Here is a 20,865-nt window from a genome sequence, read left to right on the forward strand (position 1 = left end):
ACTGCCATATAATCCAGTGCAAATTAGATAATCTGTGGAACAGGCCGAGGGCTAGGTCTGCCTGTCCCCTGGGCAGAGTTGGTTGCTAGGAGACCAAGTGGGCAGAGATTAGTCCTCTAACTGGCAGCAATGGGATAAAAACAATTATTGCTCTCCCTCTAATTAGGATTTTATTTTTATTTTCTTTTTGTTGTATCAACCTAGAGGCATGGATGATGGGTTGTGTTGTCAAATTTCGAGGTTGGGGGGGGGGGGGCCTGTAGTTTTGTTGTTTTGTTGGTCGCCGTGATGCCATCACTCATTTATATATATAGATGGTTTCAGTAAGATTATGAAACTCAAAGAAAGATGAGCTTCCTTCCATGTCTTTCTGCAAAACAATTCCTTCTAGTTTGAAAAATAGACATATGCTGAATAAATTAATTGCTCCACATTCATCAACACAAGACTCTCCCTGAACGAAAAGTCATATGTTGGGTGTGTGCAAGCCGCTGCTCCTATGCAGAGGGGCGACTAATAACCGCTTCAAGCTTGAAGCAAGTTTCAATTTGTTGGATTTTTGTGTGGAAAATTATAACCCACCTGATCAAACTGGTTAGCTCACATCTCATAGCACCATGTTCAAAGAAGTGATGTAAAAGAGAAAAATGTACATAGAAGCAATGAAGGACAAGAACTGGGACTATTTCTATTATGGGACCAGACAGCAGTTAACAACAAAAACACTGTGCTGTGGTTTCTTCCATAGAGCTTACATTTTAAATTAGATAAATAGGCAGTAAGAAAGGATTAACACTCTTTCTCCACATCATGGTCCAGGTCTAACCAGTTGATTAGCTGCTCTTCATTAAAAAGACACACACATGCAGTAAGTCCTGATCGCCAATCTCCTGCGTTACAAGTAGCTGCATCCTAAATCGAAGCGAGCAAAAGCACTCAAAACGTTATCAGGAACTACACAAACTGACCTATGCAAGTTGTAAACTATGAACTTAAATCTGAAAGTCAAAAATATCCTTTCACTTTGGCGAATGGTTTAATGCGGCCTATAGACACTAAGGAGTTAATTAATAAGACCAGGAATCAATTCATGTGGATGTTGGCATAAGAGAAAAAACCACAAAAGATCCAGAGCTTGGGAAAGAAATAATCCATAAAACTGAACCAAAAAGCTACATTCTTATGCAAAACCAGACTTCCTGTTCCCATCCCACTTTCTCCCCTTTTGACAGAAAGCCCTTTAAAGAATGTCTGGCCCAACAATAGAAAGGTGCTAACGCCATATAAACAGTCACTCATTCCTGTGCCCTTCGCCAAAGTGCTAGATGCCCAGTGAGCTGTTTCCCATTGCCAGAAACACAAAGTCAACATGAATGTTTTGAAAGGATTGTTCTGAGCATTCAGCTAGGGTTTCTAAGGCTGTGAAAGAAGGTGTTTTTAAAGGGAAACAAAAACCTTCGTTCAATACCTTAGAAAGCATGTCAATAAAACAGCTAAAGCGGGAGGAGTAAATAAAAATGTGTCCTGCTTTCCAGTAGACAGAAGTTCAATTTGTAGCACACAAGGCCACACAAAGCCACTGCAAAAAGTGGAGGGAGAGGAAGGGGGAGCAGGAAAATGCAGTGGGAACCCACCCCATTCTCCTGATTTGGCGGAGACATGTTTTCTGGACAACTCCCAGAACCCCCCAATCACCATGACTGTATTTCTAAGCCCTTGTATGTCAGTATCCACACAACTACACTTACTATGCTGTTTTTAATCCTATTCCACAGAATCCGAACACGCGAAGTATTGCAGACAACGTTCTTAAAACTCCACAATAAGCATACTGTCTTGTAATTCTAATAATTCCCTACACTTTCTTTTCATAGTGTGAGTTACTAAATCGTAGAACATACTACAAAGAAGTCTGGAAATGACATTATTGAGATGGCCTCTCTTAGAATCATAGAATAACAGAGTTGAAAGAGACCACATGGGCTATCTAGCCCAACCCCCTTGAAGTCTGCCTTTGAGTTTTCAGTATTAGCAGCTGGTTGGACTAGCTACCTTTAAAGACCCTTATAGTTCTATGGTTCTGGAAGACGACGTAAGAAACTAGTCAACACAGGAGGATTTTGATGAAGGGAACAAGGATGCATATTGTAGCTCCTCTACTTCTAGCTGCTGCCTTATTACTTGAAAAATCTTAAGGGAAAATGTGAGTACAGGTTAATGAATGTAGTCACAGAGTCCAGTATCATGGACAGCAGAATTTCCAGTCTTCAGAAACTCTGTAACTGCATTTGGATGTGATATAATCCAACCCAAATGCTCAGATTGACAAAGTTACATTTCTCTGGCTGGAGGGCAGGATATATATTTTAATTAATAAATGCTAAATGATAAATAAAAGTTTTTTCTAGTATTCTTAATAAACATGAGTTTATGGGTTGAGCCAAGGCTGCATATCCCCATTCCTAAAGTATTTTTTCATTATTTGGAAATGCAATCTGACTTAACAAACAAATGAATCATTAATTTCAGTAATAACGATTATATGGCCTCTGTTGCTGAACTGAGCCCCCAGACTCAAGTTTGCGTTTTCCAGGGTGAGGTTAATAACTATATTACCAGGATAATTATACAAACATTAGCACATCAATAGGAAGGTAATCATGAAACCTATTGTACAGGGATGTGCGACAGAGGTTCCTACAAAGAAGTACTTGTCACTTCATTCAAATATTAAATGGTTATATAAATGTGTGTTTCTTAGTGCACTTTTTCTTTTAATAATAATAATAATAAAACTTTATTTGTAGACTGCCCTATCCCCCAGAAGGGACTCATGATAGTTTCCAGCTTATATGGAAAACATTCAATGCCAACAGAAAAAAACATATAAACACATCAAATCAAAACACATCAAAAATATAAGCAGCCTAATTTTAAACTGACTAACAGACAATATTAACAAAAATAAAAAAAACTAAATACTCCAAACAGACATAATTTGTCACAGGGTAAGAAGACCTCTGAAGAAAAATGTATTGTCCTTACTAGTATGCTGTAGTATACCAGTAAAGCTCTAGTGAAGATATTTTTGTGTTATGCAATTTGCCGAATACAGTAAATACAAATCTGCATTTATTCCAGGTTTTGCTATGTTGTTCCTATGTGCAAGCCATTTTACTGATCGGTGCATAAAGAAACAGGTAGACAACAGTCTCATATCAGATCTAGGAGAGCCAGATTAGCAAGTCTCCTGGATTTAATTTAGTCTTCCTTTTAAAATGTCATGGCAATGCAAGCCAGGTCCTTGAGAAGTTCCCTATTCTTATGTAGACATTTCCTAGCACTTTCTCACTTACAAACATAAAGAGAGGCCCAAGTAAATTTGTTCAAATCCAGGTATGATATGTCTCTATATGGACTATTCTCTTTTTACCCGATTGAATCCTGGAACTTCATTAAACATGAAATATAAGACATTGTTTACTACAAGATTCAGCAAATATTCCTGGCAAATACCTCTCTCGTGCAATATGAAATGTCATTTTGATTTTTAAAGAGCCAAATCTTTGCTGAAAAGGTTTATTAAGTCCTGACCTACCTGTGAATGCCACTACATCAAAGACTGCACTCTAACATAGGCTTCAATATTATTCTTACATACAGTACTTGCATTCTAAAATCTCAAATAAGAAAGCAATCACAAAACGGACAGAGAAGCACACATCTTTGTAATGCATGAATACTTAAACGAGGCACAGGTCAAGCCCATAAATCTACATTCCAAGATGGGCATCTGCCTCCAGTTTCTATTCCCTGTATATGAGAAGGAGCTGCTGCAATAAAAGCAGAATGTGCCCTTCTTGAACACATCAATTTCTCTCTCATCTCTCTTGATGTTATGGTGTGGTTATTTCCTTCACATCAGTTGGCTGGGCTCTTTGAGCTAACTCTGAACCAGAAGTATGCAGGCATTTTATATGTAAGCTTGGGGTCTTGAGCTCCTGTCAAGCGAATTTAACTGCAACAGATTTCATATAGACAAAAGACCCTGTAATTTGAGGGGAGGTGGGGTGGAGAGTGACTAGGCAGAAAAGGTTGAAAGAGCAAAGCAAACAGATTGTTCCTCCTGGCTGTAGAGAGTGCACACAAATGCTCAACTTGTCCAAAGTTCACTTTCAATGAATAGGGCATTCCTGTATGCTCTTGAGCAACACTTTCTCTGGTCCAGAGACATCGCTGATCAAAGTTCCTTACCTGCTTTGCATGTTTTGCCGTCTTCCTGAAGCTGGACTCCAGTGGGACAGTTACAGCTGTAAAAGGGATCTCTTGGAGACAACAGGCACAAATGGGAGCAGCCACCATTATTATCTTCACAGGGTGTATGAACTGCAGAAAACAAGGAGACAGAAAAGCAAGTAATTTTTAGAATAAGATCCAAAAGAAACTCAGCTATCTGTAGAAACTTGAAGAGCCTACTACTACCACCCCAATTCAGGCAGAAAACCTGTTCCGTATATCCCTGAAAATAATTTAAATAATTATATACTTGTGAGTATGTTATATCTTCTTTGTTATTACATTTTGTAGAATAACTTGTATCTCCCAAAAGGCATTTTTTAAATAAATGCATGAACAGGACATACCAAGATTGTACTTTAATACAACATACCAAGACTGACAGCATTCTTCATGTGCACAAATTGTTTTCATCCCCCAACAACATTTCTATTACTCTCGCCCCTGATATTTTAATATAACTGAAACATTTAAAAAGCAATGTGGTGATTTCGTACGAAAAAATTTAGAGGGAAATTCCTGCTTGGCTTGACAGTATAGCTTTGCTTTATAGAACTCACACAGCAGATTTCAAGTCCTAATCACCACCCAAACATTTTTAAGCAGCTTGAACTGCAACAGGAAATTTTAAAAATGAACATGGGTCAAAATTCTGGAAAACTAATTTGAGGTGGTGCCGCTCAAGATTTTGACCAACATATTCTTTTAAAGTATCTTAGATAGGAAACCTCACTCTCACACCCTCCTTGAGCCATAAAGTGAGGCAAGTAATAAATAAAAAATACTTTGTTGTTGTTGTTGTTGTTGTTGCTGCTGCTGTTGTTATATTAGTGTGAATCAAGGATGACAAGTTAGTGCAAAATGCTAGGGACTTCAACTGATGAGAAGAATACCCTTTCCCTCAGCCCAAATATTATTTTTTTGCTGTCTGGCTATTAGAAACTAATGGTGGTGGGTTTTTAATGCTCTGCAGTGCTGTTTTTAAGGTGTGCACGTTGCATTTTATTGAACTTTAATATTTTTATTGTTTAATGTTTTTAACCTTATCAATTGCTTGTTCTTAAATTATTACATTTATATTCTTATTGAAAAGTCTTAATCTGTACTGTTTTTAAATATACCATTAGCCATTTTGAATCTCAATATTGAGAGAAAGGCAGACTATAAATGATTAAAATAATAATAGTACTATATGAACACCCTGACTGTGGCTCTCTCACACTCTTGGAATGAACAATTTAAGCAGTATTTTTGGTTGGTTTTAATGTCCCTGGAAATGGTCTGGACAGATTATGGCTTGTAAAAGAAACTGCATCAATGACACAGAAAAGAATAATGCAGGAATGTCAAGCAAACTATAAGTTAATATTCTATGCTCTCCTTGACTGTCATCTTATACAAGGGCCCACCAATATACAAAAACATCTTGGGGAGAGACGGAATCCAAATCCAATCCTCGTCGAGAGACAGTGGTATCTGAGCTATTTCCAGCAGATAGTATTTCCCTGTGCACCAGGTTTTCCTCGCTACTGTCCAGAAATACTGTGACCCAAGGGTGGGACATTCCCTCAGCTGAGAGAAATGTCAGGAATTCAGAGAGCACCACACAACTCCATCTGGAACGCAAGGGCAAACTGTTGCAGTGCAGAGCCAGTGCCTTCTACTGACGGATTGCACCTGTTTCTCGGCTAGAACGGATCCTAAATTCCTTTGTTTACTGTATACTGTCAACTATCCTCCCCATTCCAAGTACAGTCTGCCACATACAGAGACCAAATCTTTCAGATTGGTTAAATTCTAGTGTCTTCTAAAAGAGGCAATTTTTGAAATTTGTATTATTAGCTTTCCAACATTTAGCACCCATAAGCTACATCTTCTTAATTCAAAGGCTGCAAAGGAGACCTGGCTGTATTCTTTGCTCTAGCTTTTTCCACAAAATTTCTACCTGTTGATAAGAATGGATGCTCAAGTACATATGGATTAAGATCAGAAATTCATTTCTTAGTAATTAAATGTGTCATTTTGAAAAATGATAGTAGGAGAAAAAATCAGGATGAAAAATGATCCCATAGAATTATTCATTTAAAGCTACTTTTGAGGGGGCTGCATATATATGGTAAAAGTAAAGTTTTTTCCCTGACATTAAGTCTAGTCACGTCCAACTCTGGGGGTTGGTGCTCATCTCCGTTTCTAAGCTGAAGAGCTGCAGTTGTCCGTAGACATTTCCTAGGTCATGTGGCCGGTATGTCTGCATGGAGCGGTGTTACCTTCCTGCCAGAGCGGTACCTATTGATTTTCTCAGATTTGCATGTTTTCGAACTGCTAGGTTGGCAGAAGCTGGGGCTAATAGCAGGAGCTTACCCCGCTCCCCGGATTTGAACCGCTGACCTTTCGATCAGCAAGTTCATCAGCTCAGCGGTTTAACCCACTGTGCCACCGGGGGCACATCCTCAAATATGTATCTACACCCTCAATTCTTGATGAAGCTTGTTTAAATGAAGACTCCGAATTGAAGAACTTCATTGCCTCTATTTTGTAACACATGTTCAGCTTACACTTGGAATCACATTCATCAACAGTAATTCACAATCTAAGCTAAAGGTTTGGAAATGAATATAGTTCATCTACACTGTACAATTAATGTAGATTGATCCCACTTTAACTGCCATGGGATCCTGAGAACTATAGTTTGGTGATGCACCGACACTCTCTGGCAGAGAAGGTTAAAGACTTTGTAAAGGTACCATTTCTATGATGCCATATCATTGAACCATAGCAGTCAGAGGTATTAGATTGCATTAATTCTAAGTGCAGATGCACCCCAAGTTCTGACCCAAGTTCATGGTATCCAAACAATATTGCATGATTATATTTAAGAAAAAGTAATTTAAACGTTCAAAGAATTTAGAATATATGATTCCCACTATTACACAATTATTATGCAGGTAGTCTCCAAGTTACGAGCAAGGTTCTGTAGGCTTGTTCTTAAATTGAATTTGTATGTAAGGGAAGAGCTAATACCCCTGTGGTGTTTGTTTTGCTGTCTGTGTCCCTGTTCAGAAGATTTCACCTCACTTTTTGTCCCTGTGATACAGTAGAGTCTCACTAATCCAAGCCTCACTTATCCAAGCCTCTGGATAATCCAAGCCATTTTTGTAGTCAATGTTTTCAATATATCGTGATATTTTGGTGCTAAATTCGTAAATACAGTAATTACAACATAACATTACTGTGTATTGAACTACTTTTTCTGTCAAATTTGTTGTATAATATGAAGTTTTGGTGCTTAATTTGTAAAATCATAACTTAATTTGATGTTTAATAGGCTTTTCCTTAATCCCTCCTTATTATCCAAGATATTCGCTTATCCAAGCTTCTGCCGGCCCGTTTAGCTTGGATAAGTGAGACTCTACTGTAATTGGATTTTGAAAAAATTGGATTGTTGTGGAAACAAAGATGGGGGAGAAAGCTTCAACTGAGACAACTTTTCCACATAATAACTCTTTCAGAAGTTAATTTCCCTTCCGAGGGATAGATTTCTCTCACTCTTGTTGTCTCACTCCCGTTCTTAACTATGAGTCGTTTGTAAGTCAGATGTTTGTAACTTGGGAACTGCTGTACTGCTCGAAAATTACTATGGTTCCTCGAGAGATTATGATTGGGGAAAAAAACTAAAACTAAAAAACTAAATTATATCTATTATAGCTATAGATATAATAATTTTAATGTATAGTTCCCTGAGACTGGAAAATTATTTCAAGGGTTCCACAAAGGTAAAAATGTTGAGAAAGACTACTCTAGCACATCTGAAATCTGTGACATCATGGAAAGCAGGCTGAGACTAGATGAGAAATTTCCTCCTGGGCACACAAAAGACTTTGAAGGCACAGATTGCGCCCTGGCACCATGAGATGCAGAGCCAATCTTAGGAAATGGGGCTACAAAGTGGAGTCCACAACATGAAAGTGTGGAGAAGAGCAAACTACAGACTACTTACTGCAATGCAACTGAGCCCTGCCACGTGCACAATGGAGGACCTTCCCACAGTGATCCCAGAAGCACTCCAAGTGCCAGCTTCTGGTCAAAGGAAATCTAGTATAATGCCAAATTTTTAACTTTGTGTTTTTAAATACATCATAACTGTATTATCAATTCACTTTCTAACTTGATAAATAAATAAATGGAAAGCAGGCCAATAATAGAAACACTGTAGGTCTTCCACCTGCAAAACTCTACCAAATTATTCCAGATCAGCCAATCACTTTGAGAGGAAGAACACAGATTAAGAAAAAATCACTAAACATGTGAACAAATCAAATGAAGAGCTCTCAACTGCAGGAATTATTCTGCTTATTCCCCAAGAGTCTGAACATGTGAGCTGTGAAAATTGTGGTACTGTGTGATCATGAGAGTAGTGAAACCATTAAAGTATTGTTTAAAAAAGGACTGCCAAGTCACAAGGGCATAGTATTTTAAGTTGACATAGGCACATACATTTCAGTCTAACCTGATAAGCATATTAACTAGTGCAATAATAGGAATAAATTGTTGCCAATTTGTTATATCTATACGCTTTATTCCAAGACCCCATAATCCCCACCCCTCCTAAAAATAGAGAAAGAACAAATAAAGATATAAAACATACAATAGGGTTGCCTTTCAGAACTCAAAACCTGGATGTCCATCGGTGAATACAGCGAACTTAGTATTTCTCTCCTTTTCTCTCCTGTCCTTTTGTTACAGGCATGAATGGAGCGGGTTTGCCAGTCTGTCCAGTAAAGGGTATCCCCAGCCAGCGTCAAAGCAAATGGGTGAGTGAGACTACCTTCCACAACTTTTTCCCTAAAAGGCAGGAGAAATGTTTTGAAAAATCATTGCACTGCAAGTTTTTGCAAGTTAAGACATTAATCCAAGAAATGAGGTCATTTAAAAAAAATTAAATAAAAGAATGCTAAGTTCCATAAATTCCAGTCTATCCAGAACCATCATTCCTCCCTCACCATTGTCTGTTTTATTATCCAAAACAGCAATATATGCTGTTGAAAGCTGTAATATATTGTAACCATTTGCATCTTCCTACACCTTCAACTTCCATGTGCTAAATTTCTCTTAACTATATTTACCATTTATACTGGAGTAGAAGTTGAGTTTTTCAGCCCTTTTTACGGGCTGAAAAAGCTCCCTCAGCTTAACATTGAGTGAAGATCCTGGCCAGCTTATATTCGGGTTGGCTTATACTTGAGTACATCATTAATCAGAGTTGGATAGTCTTATTTTTTTAAAGTCTTATTACAAGTTTTCCCAGTTTTTTTGTGGTAAAATTGGGTGCCTCAGCTTATATTCAGGTAGGCTTGTGCTCGAGTATATACGGTATGCTATGACTGCCATTTTTTAATGATGTATAGAATTTGCAAAGGACAGCAGTCTACAACAGGTCATTACCATGTCTAACTCCCTTGTGTAGCAAACAACAGCCTCAAACAATTGTTTATGTGCTGTTTCTGTCCTTATATCCCTAAGTACTTTTATGATTTTTATGATTCTACACTGCAACTTATTCTGATAGGAATGGCTGTAAGCTATAGAACTGATTCAACCACCTTTTCTTTCTACCTTTCAACTGGTGGCATGGGTAGGTGTCGCGATATGGGAAGAAAGTAGGCAGAAACACACATTATTGATAATGTTAGTTCTATTTTTAACATCAAAAATATTTAAGTTATATACCAGTATTAGAACTAAAGGGCAGTCAGGCATGAAAAGAGTCCCTTTATAATTTCCATTATTTCTCCAAAATAATTTAAAATTATTGCTATGATATATTAAAAGCACTTTGTAAATGGAAACAATTTTAGCTATTGGATTTTGTGTACAAAATATGGACATGCCTTGTACAATTTTTAATTATCAAGTCTAGGGCTTTCTTAACAGGGTTGACAGTCAAGACAGGCTAGCCTGACTATTTTATCCTAACTGAAAGTAACATGAATCAGGAGAAGCTGACTGGAATTCTGGTGCTAACGTTTTTACATACCACATAGCAAATACCTTGCACTCCTTTCTGGGAGCGGAGAAAGGTCTCCCAACATTAATTCTGCAGCTCTCATTTTTTTTCACAAAGTGAAGTTGCTATTTTGGACTATAGATTTCAGAATCCTGAGAGATACAGAGCGTTTCAGTCCAAATTGGCAACTTTTCTAAACATTGCAATTTCCCCATTGCCAGACGCTCCCTCACAACCCCAATGTTTGCACTGGAGTGGGCAATACAGATATCTTCCCTCTCTCCCATGTCTCTGAGCCCTGCCCGAATGTGCATGTCAGAAGCAGTTTCCAGAAGCAATCGAGATTGGAAAGACATAAGTGATTTGCAGCTTCCCTAGTGACTGTAGCAGTAAACAGAAGCAGACACTAAAGCAGCTACTACACTCCTCCCAGTCTGCAAATGTCTCTGGCCACATTTTCAACATGCAAAGACCCTCACAAGCAAGGCAGCAATTCTCCATGGGGACTTTGTTGTTGTTAACTGCCATCAAGTCGACTCTGATTTATGGCAACCCTATGAATGAGAGACCGGCAAGTCACCCTGACATCAATACCCTGCTCAGGGCTTGCAAACTAAGCTTGGGGAAACTCTTTGCTACAGTGTTCCCATTTGGCACTGTCCATGCAGCAAATCTGAGTGCCAGAGTTCCCAAAAGAGAGGTGTCACTTTACTGACCAGGCTCATTGCAGATTGGCCACTTGCACATGGCTTTTTGAATCAAAAGGTTGGGTCATTTCCCGAAGTAGCCAAGTTCAAGGACAAAATGACCTCTTTAGCCTCAATATAAAGTGTGGGGTTAGAGAGGAATATACACTACATTCTAAAGAGCACATCTACATGGGGTTGCAAAGTTGGTTGGGAATGACTTGTGGAGCTATGTTGTGTGGGTGGCAAGATGGAGTCCAAACTGTTCAGTGGGACTGAAACTGGTTTAGCCTTGCTGCACGGCCACCCATAACTACACATCTTTTTTTTTCTTTGTTGTGGTGGGAGCCATGGAGCTTCACACTACCAACATGACTCAGGGAAAGAGGAAAGGGGGGGGGGTGTCATCCCACTTCCCTCTCCAAATTGCACAGACACCTTTGCAAACATTAGTAAAGGTGCTGAATGACAGTCAGGAGCTCATTGAAGCTCAGTGGTTGCCTTCACAGTGATGAAAAAAATGGCACATACTGTTTTCCCTATAGCATAGTGGCACTGGACCACATGAACAGTGGGGCTGGTTCACGCCACCCAAACGTGTGAAGTTGCTTTGGAGCTTCAGGAAAGTTTCAAAACAGTCCCTAACCTGACTGAACACAGGGCAAAATCATGTTGACTGGAAGTGTTCCATGCTGGGAGTGAGATGATTTTGTAGGTCACGTAAAGACATAGAGTAGATTCTTACCAATTTCAAGGTATATGGCCTGTGTAGTTTGGCTCAGAGTTCATGAGTTCAACAGAATTTAGGAAATAGTTGAAAGTACACAAAGCTTGGAAGTGCTTTCCAAAAAACCAAACAGGAAAAAATTTAGAAGATGGTTTGTCATAACACAGTTCAAAATGTTCTTTCTCTTTTAAAAACCTATGTTCCTATTCAATTAATTTAATTTAAGGGACAAAAGAGCCAAAACTAATTTTTAAAAAGATCAACAAAATTTTTCATAGTGCCATTCTTTCTGAAAATTTGTTCAGAACAAAGTCTTCTATAACACCATCTGATTTCCATAATATATTTAATATTTGGAAATAACACAAATTGGTGCTGGTTTTAGAAAGGCACACAGAAATATCAAGGAGAATTAGATTAAATGTTTTTAAGCAAGAGAAGAGGAGGAAATGTGGTGGGGGGAGTTGCTTAAGATCTGAGTTGTAGGAAAAAGCAGGGCACAAGGATGAATGACAAAGAAAGAAACCACGATGTTATGTTACAGGGTCATCTAGCTGAAGCTATTTCAGACACCAATACAGATTAGTTCATTGATATATATTGAGCAAGATCTATTGTTTAATTTATGAATTTAGAAATCAGACATGCTGGCAAAAGAAACACCCAAGGTAGCCATTTCTGATAAAACAAACATAAAAAAGAAAACCTTAATTGAAACATCACATAAAAACAAATAAGGAACACAGGCTCAACAATAATAAAAGGCAGGGCCAAAATCTTTTCAGCCAGAGACCATGTGCCAAAGACTTGCCTGAATAAAGGCAATCAACATGGCTATGAAAAAGTTCATGAGTACAAAAAAATTTGGAAATGTAGCATTTCAGCAATTTAACATTTATTTGACAAGCAAACATACCTGAAAGAGCCATCCAGATTTGCTCTGTGAATGAAACTCAGCTTTGCATCTGCCCAATAAAGCTTTTGTTCTTCCAGATCGATGGTGAGTCCGTTAGGCCAATAAATGTCAGAATCCACAATTATTTTCCGAACACTACTGTCCATTCCAGCCCGCTCTATTCTAGGTGTCTCACCCCAGTCTGTCCAATACATGTATCTGGAAATTAAAAATACAAGGGTTATGGTGAGGGAATAGAAACCACTCTGAAGATACACCCCCCCAATCATTCCAAGGTAAAAGGAATTTTTTTAGGACATCAAAGTTTTTTTCAAAAAAAATTCAAAATTTCTTTTTCTAAAGTAATTTGTGCAATATGCTACATTCAGAAATCAGGTCCAACATTGCACACCACTAAAACAGCTTTTCTGAACCCACTAAGACCTGAAACCCAGGTAAACCTCTCTGGGAAGTATGTTTCAGAGAATAGATATTACCACCAATGAAAATGTCTTATTCCTTTTTAGTCTCTTGTCCTGTCTTATTTGGTATTTGGAGGAGTACTTTAGACACTAATTCCAGGGTCCAGATAGGTAGTTAGATGTGTAATGAGACAACCATCAACACAACCTGGCCCAAGCCATTTAGGGTTTTAAAAGTTAAAAGAAGCCTTTTGAATTGGGCCAAGAAAATAAATCGCAGCCAGCACAGATGGACAAAGCAGTACCATAATATGATTGTAATCAGTCATTAATTTGGTTGCCACGAATCACTGAACTGAAAATAATATTAATTACTGACTGAATAACCTTATATATGCGCTCCATGCAGTCATGCTGGCCACATGACCTTGGAGGTGTCTATGGACAACGCCGGATCTTCGACTTAGAAATGGAGATGAGCACCAACCCCGAGTCAGACATGACTGGACTTAACATCAGGGGAAACCTTTACCTTTTTAACCTTATATATGTAAAAGAATATAGACAGAAGACATTTATGAGTTACAGGCACTATTACTTATGTATCATATCTGGTTTCAGTAATTGCAAATTACCTGTTAGTAGGCTGCCTGCTCACATTACTGCCATGAAGGCAGCTGTCTGATACTATATATTAGCGATAAATGCACTACTAGTAAAAGCAGCAGTCGTACACCAAGAACGATTTCACACCCTCTCCCCTAAATTTAAGGCTTCACAAAAATCCAGCAGGTGACAACATAAAACTCCTTTTATAATCGTTTCTATATATAAAAGTCAGGACATGTTTGTTGGTTGGTTTGTCCATTTGTACCACAAAGGCTCCTACATGGCTTGATGGATCTGGATCATACTTGGCACCCTTCTTTATCCAATGTAAAATAATTGAGGGATTTGAACGAAAAGAACCAGCCTTTTCAGGTTCAGAGCTGTGGAGGGGGGGGGGGGAGGAAGGAAGTGGATTGGCTGTGGCTAGGTGAAGTGATGTCACTGGGAAAGAAAGGGAGTGAAGAGGTTTGGCTGCTATTAGGTAACATATGTATGAAGGGGAGCGGGGAAGGAAGACAACAAGAAGGGGGAAAGGAAAGGAGAAGGAAGGAGAGAGAGAAAAACAAGGAAGGAAGGAAGAGAAGGGAAAGAAGGAAAGAATAGGGGGAAGGTGGATGAGGGAATGCAAGCAAGCAAGCAAGCAAGCAAGCAAGAAGGAAATGGAGAAAGGAATGAACCACAAAGAAACTCTGCCCAAAGGGAGCTGCCAGAGTGTTCAATTGAGACATTATGAAGCAGGCCTTCTCGGAGCTGAAGAAGGGACAAAGTAGGGGGGCAGTGCCCTTTGACACCCTGGGTAGACACTTTTTAATAAATCAAATTTCGGTTTAAGATTGATTACAGGAGTCCTCCATTTTCATCTAGAATATATTTCCCAATGAAATGTCTTAACCCTCAATCTCAACTGATGAGAAGGTCTTTATTCCAATGTGAACTTCCACCTAAAGAACACAGTCAAAGCGATTTGGGGGGAGTTCCTCTTCTCTAAAGTCCACATGACCAGTGGTGTAATGGTAAATTTTGAAATACAGGGCTTCATAGGGATATCCTTCATAATTGAGGGGAAGGGGCAAGGTGCAGATCCCCAAAGGAAACTTGTGGCCCCCAGGTCCCACCAGGGGACAAAAAAAGACTCTAGAATACTTACAAATTTTTCCAAATGCACTCTAGGGAGCATAGGGGGAAATTCCACCATGTTTGGAGGACCCCTACCCCCCTCGGGAACAAAATGTTTCAAGCCAAAAATATTGCCCTGGAATGTTTCAAGATGTCCCATAGGTGGTATGGAGTGCATTTCCAATCTAGGCCCAGAAGAGGACCTTTTTAAAACCCATAAACATAGCTAGGAGGCTAATGAGGTCCCCAAGCTATTCACATCCTGCTCTATAATAACAACCGAATGTGCAGCTATAAAACTATTTCCAGACAATTTTATTTCTGTCAGGAATAAGTCCTTTGTAAAACCATACACAAGCAGGTTGGTATATGATGAGCACATACAAAAATATTTAATTTTTCAAAAAATCCTTTTCCTATCCAACAACTGCAGGGATTACAGATACACTAGAGTCTCACTTATCCAACACTCGCTTATCCAACGTTCTGGATTATCCAACACATTTTTGTAGTCGATGTTTTCAATAAATCATGATATTTTGGTGCTAAATTCGTAAATACAGTAATTACTACATAGCATTATTTCATATTGAACTACTTTTTCTGTCAAATTTGTTGTATAACATGATGTTTGGGTGCTTAATTTGTAAAATCATAACCTAATTTGATATTTAATAGGCTTTTCCTTAATCCCTCCTTATTATCCAACATATCCACTTATCCAACATTCTGCCGGCCCGCTTATGTTGGATAAGTGAGACTGTAAATGTAGGGGAGACAATGTAATCCCAAATGGGAGAATGGGACAAGATGACGATATAGCCTCTGGAAAAACCAGGTTCTGAGACTTCAACTATGTGAATCCTGTCTCTATTACATCACAGCCCACCCCACTCCCACATTGTTCCATAGGTTTTCGAAACTTCCCACAGAACATAGTTTAGAGCAGTATTTCCCAACCTGTGGGTCCCCAGGTGTTTTGGCCTACAACTCCCAGAAATCCCAGCCAGTTTACCAGCTGTTAGGATTTCTGGGAGTTGAAGGCCAAAACATCTAGGGACACATAGGTTGAGAACCACTGGTTTAGAGGGAAAGGTGGGACCTTACTGTTATGGTTGAGCCTTCGGGCTCCGGTAATAGAAGAAGGGGTCATAAGACTCCTCGAGAGTCAGACTCTTTCGAGGAGCGTGAAAGGAAACGGCTCCGGGATTTGTTTACAGACCCGACAGATGAGGAGTCATTTGAGGGTTTTTCTCAGGGTTTGGAGGAAGAGATGGCCAGCTCGGAGGAGGACGACATGGAATGGACTCGTGTGAGGGAGGATTTGGGTGTTGGGGAAACAGGCAATGAAAGCATGGGAGGTGATTGGCGGGTTGCAGGATCAGACCCATGGACTGGCTGGAGGGATGGAGCGGGATCCACAGCTGGGGATGCTGTGGGGCGTAGTCGAAGGTGCTTAAGCTCTGATGAGGATGATGATGTTGGGGCGCCTGGAATTGGGATGGCAGCTGACAGCGATGATGAGCTTGAACTGGGATAAAATGGGGTTTGGGACCAATGTCTAATTGCGTTGGGCAAGGTAATCTGGACGGACGCTTGGGCTTTTGTTTGGGAACTTCCTGAAGACGGGTGTGATTCGTTACTGGATACGTAAGTTTACCAAGGACACTGGGCATAGACGGAGGGAGGAACTGTGTGGGGTTTTTCTCTGTGCAACTTGTGTTTAATCTCGATAGCTTGACCTCCGTCGTCTTTTTGACGGGCAATACCTACTCGCACTGAATTGACGCTGGACTGACTGACTTCGATTCCGGATTATCCCTTCTGCTGGCTATCGGTGAGACCTTTGGATTTCTTGAAGACTTCGCTTGGCTGTAGACCTCTGGACCGGATTGGGACCCTGCTGACTGCCGTTACCCTGACTGCTGTGCCTGGACCTGGATATCGTTGGCTGCTGAACCCTAAACTGAATCCTGACTACGACCACTCTTTCGCTCGCTGCAGGAAGGAATAAACAAGCCTGGTTTATTCCCCTGCTGTTTCTGAGTAGCAGAGAGGAATCTGCCACCAGTCTGTTGTTTACATTTTGTCTCCTGCTGTTTCCCTTTTGTTTGCATTGTTTGCCAGGCTGAAGTAAGCACTTTTAGTTAATCCGGATTATACTTCTGTTTAACCCGGTTTATCCCTTTGAACCGTTTAAGCTCAAACTGAGCTGTTTTTTGTTACTTATCACATTGAAGTCAAGTGTTTGCCCTGTTCTTTGTTTCCTACGGGCGTTTTTAGTTCTGTAACCTCAATAAACTGAGTTTTGTTTTACTTGCTGGCGTTCTGTCTCTGACACTTACTCCCTCCCTATATTCTGCTAGTGAAAGACTGTACTGCTAGAATAGGGATCATGCAACCTAGACTTTAGATATTCATGAACTGCAACTCTCAGCAATCCTATGCTGAAGAAACAACAGTTTAGCAACATCTGGAAGACCACATAATTCCCACCTTTCATCTTCCAGTTCAGACAGCCATCCTTCAGAAAATGATACTAACTGGATTCACGACATTGTATACTGAACACTGCAAAGAGCAATCTCCAGACAACCCAGTGATTATGAGACAGTTTTCCCGATGAAACTAAAGAAGATATTGTTTTAAAATGACATAAATGGGATGCGAGAAAACACACCAGGGTGATCCTAATGAAGGTCAAACATTCCCAGCATGAATGTGAACAGCAAAATAAAATACTCTATCCACGTAACAATCTTCTCCACTCTTGTGTCTTGTATGTACAATCCCTACTCTCTCTTGTTAATATGCATCCTTCTATGTTCCAAATGCATTGTTTCCAAATGCACCAATTTAAAATTATCTGAATCCCGCTATTTCCAGTCAGCATGAACCCACTTACAGTTCAAAACCTCTAGGGTACAAGGTTTAGCAAAGGCTGCCCTATGCAATTTATGCAGCTATTATATTCCAACTAAATTGAAAAACTCAAAAGTGTGTTGGGATGATAATTTATTATGAAAACACTGACATAATAAATGCACTGAGAGAAAGTAATTTCAAATGCCATTGTGACAACAATGCTTTAAAAAAACATTATCAGAGGAGCCTACATATTATGATCGGAACAGGTCTGTGAAACAATCTTGGAAAACAAGGTTATCCTACAAGACTGACATGCTCACAAATTTAGTTAAGCAGTATGGAAGAAAAAATGAGGGGGCCCTTTATAAGCAATGCCGCTGTTAGCTAATGAATTGTGCCACAGAAAGGGGGGGGAGGGCTGAAGAAGAAAGAAAGATAAAGGAGTGCAGAGTTTTATGTAAATGCTTGAAATCCATGACGTCTTAGCACAAACAACCTTTCCATCAACCCAAAATGCAAGAGGCAGATGAATTCAACAAGAGGAGAATGAACAATTTATAATCCAATTAACTCTTGTCATAAATTGGGCCTGAAAATACTCAAAATGGCCGAAGTGTCAGAAGAACATTTAAACAGCAGTATTTTGAAACTCAAAAATTTAGGATGATCAATGGAGGTGGAAATTAGGCATAGAATGAAGTCATATAAATATATTTGGGGTATTAAAGTAAACTAAACTGATACTCAAAAAGTTCCACCAAAATCTTAGTGCATTCTGTCCCCACTATCAACCTGAATGTTGTGACTGCGCCTTCAGGGATTAAGGTTGATGGTGATGGAATTCGAAGAGGAAGAAAAAACCCTCGTGATGAGGGTTCACTGGAGGAGTTGCGCAGGAAGCGACTTAGAGAACTATATGGGGGATCTTCTGAGGAAGATTCAGATGGGGAGATGGATGCTGAGGAACAGGTGGTGGCTGGGGAAGCGGGCACTGAATGGGCACAGCCACCGGAGATGTCTGGGGATTTGGGGCTTATGGATACTTCTGAACCTGGGGTTTCTGCAGGAGCTGATCCCAATTGGGATGCTTGGAGAAGGGTGGATGGTTCTTTAAGTGTTCATGGGGCTAAGTGTGGGCAGGATGATTGGGACTCCGACGAATTGCTAGGTACTCCAGATCCACGAGCTCTAGCTGTGTGGAGTTCAGACTCTGAGTAGATTTGGGACACCTGGTGTTTGGGTGTGAGTGTTTGGTCACCCAGGAGGAAGGGGAATAAAATGGGAATGTTTGCCACTGCACTTTGCGTGTGGCAAGGTGTTGCTGAGGCGCCATTGGGATCTCTGTGTTTCCATGAAGACTGAACTTGGACTGTGATTTGAATCTGCTGATATCATCTAGCTTGGCTCTTGCTGCGTCTTATCGTGGACCTGTTTTGGATGACTGCACCCTCTTCGGACTTTGGATTGAATTTGACCTGGCTTCTGTCTACGCCCTCTGACTGACGGCTACTCCCGGCTTCTGACTATTGGTTTGTCTTTCGGAATTTCTGCTGCCTCCCGACCTGACCTTGGATTCTTCTGACGACGGCTATTCATCATCCCTTTGAGGCTGTCGGCTTATCTGCACCGTGGAAGCAGCTTTACTGCTTTTCTAGTTTGTTTATTTTCCAGCAATTAACTCTATTTGTTTTCCAAAGCTGAATTGAAGCGTTATTTAGTTTTTTATTGAATGCCAGCATGGGAAATTAGCATGGCTCGTTTTTGAGTTATTATTGTCCAATCTACTCTCGAAACACTGAAAAGTGAAGTGTTTCAAGGATATTTCCTGTGTTTATGTTATTTTTTGGCTTATCTTCGGAATAAACTTTGTTTTGTATGTTAACTGGCGTCTGACTCTTGACATGAATCTAGGCTAGTTCATAAAAGGCTCTCTTTCTCTCAATGCAAAAACATAAGAGATATACATGAACTAGATATAAATGGATGGTTTTTCATGCCTGGAGCAGATTACCTTTTGGGGGGGGTACCAATGTTCTGGGTCACTGGTTACCAACCTTTGAAGTTGTTTTGGACTTCAACTCCCAGAAATCCCAGCCATCTTACTAGCTGTTAGGAATTGTGGAAGCTGAAATCAAAAACACCTGGAGGGCCAAAGGTTGGGAATCACAGACTAGGTCCTTCTTGCTCATGTCATGCACCATTTCTTTACTAAATCGTTATGAAGTAAATATACTTTATGAAGGATGATGTGTGATGACACAGCTTTAGATGGAGAAGCAAAATGTCTGGTGCGCTTTCAGCACATGAGTGGTCCAAATTCACCTTAAGAAGGTCTAGGGCTGTGGTTCTCATTCTGTGTGTCCCCAGATGTTTTGGTCTTCAACTCCCAGAAATCCTAACAGCTGGTAAACTGGCTGGGATTTCCGAGAGTTGTAGGCCAAAACCACTTGGGGACCCACAGGTTGAGAATCACTGGTCTAGAGAATTCCCTCTCCAACGCCTGCTCTTCCCTAGCTCTGTCTTCTAAAGTTTCCTCTCCCTTCCAACTGGGAACAAAACAGGGAGGGGAAAGCAGATTATCTCTAACCAGGAATCAGAGATAACAGCAGGGATTCCCCCTAACTGTACATGTTGCTCTCTCTTCCAACTGGAAAAGCCTTTTGTGTACAATGGGATCCTTTACCAATTTGAGACAACAGCAAGGACTACTTCCTGCTCCACACAATCCCTCGTGGGGAAATGGTTAAGATGGGCAAATTTCCATTGAAACACAAACATTTTCAGGAATAATCCTCAGGCAGAACTGGCTTTGACTGTCTTATGTTCTTCCCAGTTGGGAAAGCAAAGTACGATAAGCCTTTGAACAGGGTCTCTGACATTTTGTGCAGATTCAGAAATTCTAGCAAAATGTTATTAATACCTTTCCTTCACTGTTTGGCTAAGTAATTACGTTTGACAGCAAGGCTCATTCATGTTACAAGCATCCTGCACTCAGTCATTTCCGTGCATCTTAAACCTTGCTGGAGAAACAGTGTGGTGCAGTGGTTTGAGTACTGAACTAGGCTTCTGTGAGACCAGGATTCAGATCACAGCTATTCATGTCTTAAGTACTAGCCTACATTCAAATTCCACAATTCCAACTCTATCTGATATAAATTTTATCAGTATGCAAAATGAGATTCCCAGAAAGAACAAGCATATTAAAAACAAGATTCAGATATCATCACCTCAGCCCCTTATTG

General features: G+C 39.9%; 1 protein-coding gene across 1 annotated transcript in view; it reads right to left on the reverse strand.

The window, feature by feature from the left end:
- Positions 1–20,865, reverse strand: part of lrp5 (LDL receptor related protein 5) — a 140,252-nt gene that overhangs the window by 67,769 nt on the left and 51,618 nt on the right. The window contains exons 3-5 of the mRNA XM_008108703.2: positions 12,630–12,827; positions 8,942–9,138; positions 4,255–4,386 (exon numbers count right to left, since the gene is read on the reverse strand). Coding sequence (XP_008106910.2) covers positions 4,255–4,386; positions 8,942–9,138; positions 12,630–12,827 — 527 coding nt within the window. The remainder of the gene's footprint in view (positions 1–4,254; positions 4,387–8,941; positions 9,139–12,629; positions 12,828–20,865) is intronic.

Source organism: Anolis carolinensis, chromosome 1, assembly GCF_035594765.1.
Source record: "Anolis carolinensis isolate JA03-04 chromosome 1, rAnoCar3.1.pri, whole genome shotgun sequence".
In the NCBI taxonomy this organism is placed as follows: Eukaryota; Metazoa; Chordata; class Lepidosauria; order Squamata; family Dactyloidae; genus Anolis; species Anolis carolinensis.